General features: G+C 43.6%; 1 protein-coding gene across 2 annotated transcripts; it reads right to left on the bottom strand.

Moving 5' to 3' along the window:
- Nucleotides 1–238: 238 nt before the first annotated feature.
- Nucleotides 239–6996, bottom strand: LOC148000871 (uncharacterized). Of its 2 annotated transcripts, none has more exons than XM_087587173.1 (5): nucleotides 6866–6911; nucleotides 6417–6579; nucleotides 5160–5291; nucleotides 4525–4701; nucleotides 239–832 (listed from the first exon to the last, which is right to left on the bottom strand). In XM_087587173.1, exons 3-5 carry the CDS (start codon nucleotides 5270–5272, stop codon nucleotides 748–750), a joined length of 375 nt encoding a protein of 124 aa, XP_087443299.1. In that variant the 5' UTR covers nucleotides 5273–5291; nucleotides 6417–6579; nucleotides 6866–6911; the 3' UTR covers nucleotides 239–747. The 2 variants fall into 2 exon arrangements, with proteins under 2 accessions (XP_087443299.1, XP_087443298.1); XM_087587172.1 differs by having other exon boundaries at nucleotides 253–832; nucleotides 6843–6996.
- Nucleotides 6997–7595: the final 599 nt, after the last annotated feature.

The raw sequence follows: 7595 nt of genomic DNA, 5'->3' as shown, positions 1-7595 counted from the left end.
CATTATAAAGGAAGCTAAATTTGTGAGCACAGGGATAAAGCGAGGATATATTTCATCATGAAGGGGGTTCCACAGAGCATGACACACTGTCGACATCGAGAGCACAGTTTCCTGTGCAGCTCTGGCTGGCTGTGAACTGATGATGAAGCCTACGCTGCATGAGACTTGCAGAAAACCAGTGTTGCCTTACACTTGTGCTGTTACAGGAGGAAGAACCACACACGACTCAGGACGGCTTGTGAGTGAAGGGTTAAAGGTCACATTTTTATTTATAGGTAAACATTAATTTATTCAAGAACATTTTAAAGTGTGGAGTCAGTGACTTCAATGTATATAGCCTTAGGAATATGGCATATTAATTAAAAAAACTAAAGTTAACAAATGAAAAACAAAACTTCAAACTTAAACAAGTAAAACCAAATGCATAAAACAACCAAACTTCAAACTAATAACCAAATATAACAAGTAAATTAGGCAGCATTCAATTCCTGCTGATCTTTCAACATATAACTCCAGCCTGTTGCTGGCCTTGCAAACACAGCAGAACGGCAGGGAAGATGGTAAAAATCTCTTCAAGAGGAATGTAGACCTGCCTCATTCCGAGTGGTTGGTTGTGGATGGACAAGTCGTCAAAGGGTTAAACGTGAGGCATGTTCCATGCCACATCTCAAGGTCTTTCAAATTCAGCCCAAGATTGGAACGGTTACAAGGACTGAGATGCGGGAGGTGTTGTCAATCTTTGCACCCTCAGTGCTCCTGCTGGACAGGTCTGTCTCTGAGAGCTGTAGTCTTGGTCTGGGACATGGGCAAGCGTCTGCTGGAGTGTTCAGACCTAGGGGTGGAAAAGGCCTGGTGAGGACCTGCCATGTCACTTCTCCCATACACAGCAGCAAAATTCAGCAGGATAATCCAGGATGATCTTTCATCTGAGGTCATTTTCTCATGCCCAAGAGAGAAGGGTAAGAGATCCCACAGGCCTGCATATTTTCCCAGCTTTTAAAACTGCTAAAAATTGAACAGTGAACAGCAGATAACTCCAACCGTCTATATATATTATATTTTAAAATCATGTAGCAGTGTCTCAATGTCAGATGAGGAGACATGTGAACAACCTAGAAAACAATAGGAAGGCCTTGGAGGCCTGGCCATCACTGAAATGAAGACTATTATTATTCCTCCAGTGCAGGAATATGCCTGGGGTCCACTTACAACCTCAATATCTGCAAAGACCCAGAGAAACAATATCTCAAGAACTACATGCACACTGAAGTGATATTATATTTGGCAAGAATATGCTGCATGGAAATCTTGCCAAGGGTAGGCATTGAACTCTAAAGGAAATACTCATGCAGAAAATAAACTATACCACTCCTTTGTTTATGGTTATCATAAAACTCTTTGTGGGGAGACTTAAAGGCACTGGGCTCAGATAATACAAGAGAGCTCAGACTGGAGGGATCAGTACACAAGAGCCAGAATCTCTATGGATCACATACACCTCATGGATGGAATTCTTTTAAAATGGACAGGAATAATATTCTGAGCTGCTCCTAGCTGACAGATGCTGAGAACTATGGAGAAAGTCACACACCCAATAAGACAGTTCATAAGTACAGGGAATCTACTTGGGTCCTCTCATCCTGTGCTTTCAAACCATCCCAGTGACACCGAAATGATGCTGCATCTTCCCAGTCAAGGCCATTTGCTCAGTGAACAGTTTTTTTCTGATTCTGGGGGTCCTGCAGACTTTCCTTCATTCTCTCCTCATCCTGGTCATTAGAAGATTATATTGTCCATGGAGACAGGCATGTATACAGAGACAGACAGACAGATACTCAGACATACACACTTTTGAACTCACCCAAAAATGTTTGTTCACACACACAAGCAGAGTATTTTGCAGAATGTGGTTAGTTTCCCAGTTAATGGTAATAGAAGAGATCACCCAGTCTACTATTGTGGCATAAGAAGAAAAACCTGGAATTGGGTAAGTACACAGTGAGCATAGCCTAAAGACAGCTCAGCCAATAAAGTGTATTCCCCTGAAAATCAGAAATTAGAAATGTGACATCTAGGCCTGTTAGCCAAGCCTGCTTAGCAAGTTCACAAGGCCGTGCACAGGAGGCTGATTTCAGGCAACAGAGCACTGGGTGGGGGCAGGTGAGCCTCTTCTGTCCTCTGCTCACTGTTTCCCAGTGCCTGCAAAGTGAGCTGCATTTATCAATATGAGGTCCCTTTAGGATACAGTACCTGACAGGGCAGCCAAACTACCAGCACAAACAGCTAGGAAATCTCCATACCACAATCCAAGGTAAAACTTGTAATGGGATGCTATCAGATATAATTCGAGTGAGATAAGGCTGACTGATTCAAAGTCAAATGCTGGCAGGTATAATCAAACTCAGCCACAGTCCATGGAAGGGCTGGACAACATTGTACCTTTTCACTTTCTGACTGGTGGACTTCTGGATAATTTTGCTTCATGGCTGCTCTGAGGTGAACCACTACCACACTAAGGTGCCACAGTTTCTCTGCTGACACCTACTTCTTGTTCTGGAATTGCTGTGTCAAAGGTTGAACTTTCACAAGAGTTGTGCATGGCTTCTCACAGGGCTACCCATTTGACACCTCCAGCAATGTCTGAGGGTCATCACTGTTCTAAACGCTCCTTACAGATGATTTTCACTCAGAACAAATGATTTTGAATACCAGTAGTTAAGAGTGCCACAGACCCAATACAGGGTGAGTGCTGTGGACTATTTTGAGCCTAAGTTTCTGTCTGAGGCAAAGATGTGATTACAAATCAGCATAAGTCCTGGATATCTTCTGCCTGCAGATTCAACTCTAAGCAAATTAATCTTTCAATTAACAAATTCCAGACCAAACTCCAAGCCAAGGTATATTCAACCAAGTTTAGGCGACTCTGGAGAGAAAGTGGTGGCAGGTAACGATTAACATAACCAGGATGTTGAAAGACACAACAAGCACGTGACCTTCCAGTGTTACTGCACAACGGGAGCAAAGGAGGCAGAAGAGCCCTGAGTCAGCAGTTTCCACACTCAGGTACATGGATTTCACACAGCAGCCTCTCCTCACATCCCTGTACCCCATTCCTGAGATTTCTCCAAGTAATGTCAATGTTGATGAATAGTTTTCCCACTGTAATAATTTAAATAGTAATCAATACCCCATTAAGAACAGTTTGAAAGTAATTGGAAAAATTGTGTTTCCTCTTCTTCTCTCTCTCTCAATCTCTCTCTCTCTCCCTCTCTCTCTCTCTATATATATATATATATATACATATATATATACTTTTACGTGTTTCTATATGTGTACATATAGACTAATAAAATATATATAAATATATGTGTCTGTGTTCATAAACTTGATGAGTTCACACACACACACATATGCATGAACACACAAATACACACTTCTAAATGTAAGCACCCATACCGCAAACACTTAAAACAAGCAACTCCCAATGTAAAATATGCACCATAGCCATAAACATGTACACATCTGTGCCCACAGACAGAAACACACACACACACACACACACACACACACACACACACAGACACACACACACAGACACACACACAGAGTCAGAGAAAAATGGAGAGGGGAGGGGTGGAAGGATTGAGGGAGAGAGAGACAGAGAGACAGAGACAGAGACAGAGAGAGAGAGAGAGAGAGAGAGAGAGAGAGAGAGAGAGAGAGAGAGGACAGAAATCATAAGTGAGAAGCAGAAAAGAATGAGGAGGCCATCCTTCTGGAAGCACAGTTGTTGAATACAGATTAGGCAAAGGAAATGTGTCAAGTGAGAGCGTAGACACTGCTCTCCATCCCTTATAGAGTAAACCTGTGTAGGGAATGCACTTCTTGGGCACACGAGGTTGAGAGAGTTGGAGAAAAATTTCCCTCTAACCCTCACATATCTCACACAAACCCTCACCCTGAGAGAAGCCTTTCTTACATCCCTGTTCATCCAGTCAGCTCCAGGACAGAAGCCCCAGGAAAGAACACTAAAACACTGACATAGAACAGGACTGACACACTGCTTCTCAAGCTCTGTCACTATGAACCACCATTTGGACAGGCAGAAGGGATCATTTTCAATGTATAGGGAAAAGGAGAGAAAGTCCACAAGCCCCATCATAACTGACAATGAGAGCCATTCTTTTAGCAATTGAACTGAACTGTAATCAGTTCTGTGCACTACAAAGACGGCTACCACATGGCATCCCTCTAGCATAATGGCATGTAAGTGTGCAATGTGTGATCAACAGATCCCCCTTAAGGAAATGCATTTTCTAGTTGAGCAGGAGGATTTGGTTGTCAATCCTCCAATTTCTTGCATGAAGCTAGCATCACAGAAAGTTTTGTAAATGGTCAAAGAAATGAACAACTGGATGAGTCTGAGGAGAGGTTCTGCATAAGGTGGAGAAAGGATAAATTGGTTTGAATTGGTTTCTGCTTAGATATCAGGAAAACCTGCCCTTGATGCTTCATTCATCCTACCTGAGGCTGCTTGTTACGCGGATTTTCATACTGGCTTCCCCACAGAACCTTGTTGTTTCCTTAATGGACTCTTCCAGTGCAATCTGATCCCATAGAAGCTCCCTGTTCTCATTCCTTGCTCTCTGGGCATTGTTCTTCAGCTCAAAAAACTCAGTCAGGAGGGGATAGAAGCTGTGGCTGAGACACAAAGAAAAAATGGTGAATCCCAGGCAGTCTCCAACTTCCTCCCACTTCTCCAAGTCCATTACTCCTTCTAGGGTCCTGATCAGAAGAGAGCCCCAGATTATAGTCCACGTCCACAGTAGCCATGGAGCATAACCTAGAGACAGGTCAAATGGAGAAAAGAGCAACATTCCAGAAGACTCAGGGCATTTCTCAAATCCTGATACCATTGATTCAAGTTTTTCCCAGAAGAGGACTTAATCGTTATGTGTGCTTATATGTCCATTTTATTAGAATGTCCCTTGGAGGCCAATCTTTCTGTGTCTTGTGTGTCCTACAGCCTTCCTTAGAGACAGGCTTCCTGATAATGCTTCAAACACTATAAAGCCTGATCCTCACTTTACTTCAAAGATAAGAATGGGCTGACACATGCTGTGCCTAGTGCTGGGGTCACAACCTTGTAAGTTACTCACCAGTACCAGTCATTTTCCAGTGTAAGGTTTTTACATTTGACCAAAGCATAATTGACCTGCTCGCTCATTTTCTTCATGTCGGTCATCACTTCCTCGTGCTGCTTCATGAGCATCTCGGACTCAAAGTTGTTCCTGTGGTAGGGCATGGTCCAAGGATCAAATAACATTATGAATGAAGGATTTGAGAATTACATGAATTCAGACTGAATCCTGAACTACCCCAGCCTAGGACATGCCATGCCCTTGCTCCTTGGTACTGGGTTCATTTGGTATTTATTCAGTTTATTATTATGGACACAGGGACAGCAGTGCCAGCAAACAAAAGGAGGGAGCTGATTTGCTTGAGCTCCCTGACAGGGTTTGAAGGAATAGACTAGCTTTCCAAGAACATTCGAGGACCCTGTGCCACCATCCAGGCTCCAACTTAAACCCATGAAGACTATTCTCCTGTACTTAGGTAACAATTCTCAATCATAGAAATGCTACATGAAAACCCAAAGGAACATGAACAGTATTTACAGGGAAAAGAATTTATAGCACACACCAGGAGATTCCCATGAGCGTCCAAGCTGAGCAGATGTGAAATGTTGTACTGCTCAAAGCGAGGCTCTCGGCCCCATCATTATAATGCCATGGAAATTGACACAGGATAATTCTCAGGCCAAATCAGAACATAGAATACCCAGATCTTAAGTGATACACACAAACGCACTCACACATGCATACACACACACAAAAACTCACACAAAACTCTCTCTCTCTCTCTCTCATACAATTAGAATGCCAAATAATACAAGGATGTGGCATTATCTCAAAATACAATCAATAAAATCAGAGAACACCAATGATACCCTGTTGTCAGTCCGGTCACACACTGTGAGGCAGCAAGAGGGATTGGGTCCCTCCAGCTCTTCACAGGACCTATTGAACCCAAAGCACCTCCACGTCAATTACAACAATGATTGGTCATAATCAGAGCACCTAGAAATTCCCACAAGCCAACACCTGTCCAGGCTACTTCAACCACACACTGAGAGCTCACACACTTCTACCCTTATTCCCAGACTGTGATTCAGGCCACAGGCTATGATTTACGTTTGTAGGAATCAAAACAGCCTGTGCCACCATCTCATTCCCATCTGAACTTCACATTCTGATGCAATCAGGAAAGGGATTTTGACCATGAGCCCACCCTGGAGTTGTAGCCTACTGTGATGTGAGGAAATGTGGATTTAACAGAACTTGCATTGTGACTACCTGTCATTTCAATTCTTTCCAGGGTAATCCGCCAGGATTCTCCTGAGTTCATCTCTCTCCTTCTGCATCTTGTGGAGATCAGTTTTGAGGTTCTCCAAACGCTTCATTCTCTCCTCCTCAACAGGTGTCGTGGAGGGTTGGGATGATGCCTTCTGATCAGACTCTGTAGGTAGATAAACACCAGTGAACAGGCATATATGTGGACATAATGTCAAGAAAAACTATGCTTACTCTAAAACAGAAGTCTGAGGATGAACAGTTCTACAGATACAGTGAATCCCTGACAGAGCAAGAAAGCTATCTTTAAGCTGAACTCAGCTCAGTCCCTGTTCCCCAGCATCATAGCCATATGGTGACATATGCCATCATGGATATAGACCACACTTCCTACAGCCATTCCTCTGGCACTGAAATTCTAAAGCTGACCTAAAGAAGAAAAATTGGAGGACCTTCTCAGCTAATGTCTGATGTTCGGCAGGCAAGTCCTTGAGTCCAAACTGCTTAACATCTTGAATCCCTAGTCACGTGTGTTCAAGGACAAAGTAACTGAGAACTTGATATATGACCAGGAGAGTATCCCTCTTGGCATCAATGACCCACGTAATCTACAGGACACTGCTGAGAGGAAGTGCTTCCACAGCCTATCCTGAGTGACACTTTGTTATTCTTACACAGGCACATCCTGGTATTCTTTGACACTGCCCATGACATTGAAGAGATCCAAGGAAAGCCCTTGACATATAACAGTTCTTGGTTCTCTGTCAAACTAATGATCAGAAATTTTTGAGTCTGGGTCAGCCATTTAGGAAGACTGAGGCTCTAAATCATACGTCCGACTCCTGGAAGGACCAGCTCAAGCCAACCTCCTCCAGGAAGCTCCCCTTGCCCTGGCCAGTACTCACTTGACCTCCTCCCAGACCTTTCCATTCGTCTTATTCTCCAACGTGATAGAAGGCTGGCCTCCCTCTGCCTTGGTCTGGTCTCTGCATGGATATGATTGTCCCTCCGAAAGAGACTGAGGATCCTGGAGAACATGCCTCCTCGGGAACCCATTAGGAAATGAAGGGAAATCGCTCAGGCAGTTGGTGTCACCACAACACTGCTGACATCACAGAAGATTCTAGTGTCTCCTGGATACAAGAGAATTTCCAGGGAAGACACTACCGGTGATGTCACTGG

The sequence above is a fragment of the Rattus norvegicus genome, chromosome 15 (assembly GCF_021556685.1).
Source record: "Rattus norvegicus strain SHRSP/BbbUtx chromosome 15, alternate assembly SHRSP_T2T, whole genome shotgun sequence".
NCBI classification, from domain to species: Eukaryota; Metazoa; Chordata; class Mammalia; order Rodentia; family Muridae; genus Rattus; species Rattus norvegicus.
The sequence above is the reverse complement of the archived record's forward strand: the minus strand, read 5'-3'. Positions and strand labels throughout refer to the sequence as shown.

Bases quoted from the DNA above. Each gene is read 5' to 3' on its own strand.
- LOC148000871 (XM_087587172.1), bottom strand. From the start codon at position 5,272: ATGCTCATGAAGCAGCACGAGGAAGTGATGACCGACATGAAGAAAATG. The intron at 4,702-5,159 runs GTGAGTAACTTA...TTTGTGTCTCAG, and splicing joins CTGGAAAATGACTGGTACTG to CCACAGCTTCTATCCCCTCC. The intron at 833-4,524 runs GTAGGATGAATG...TTCCACCCCTAG, and splicing joins CGCGTAACAAGCAGCCTCAG to GTCTGAACACTCCAGCAGAC.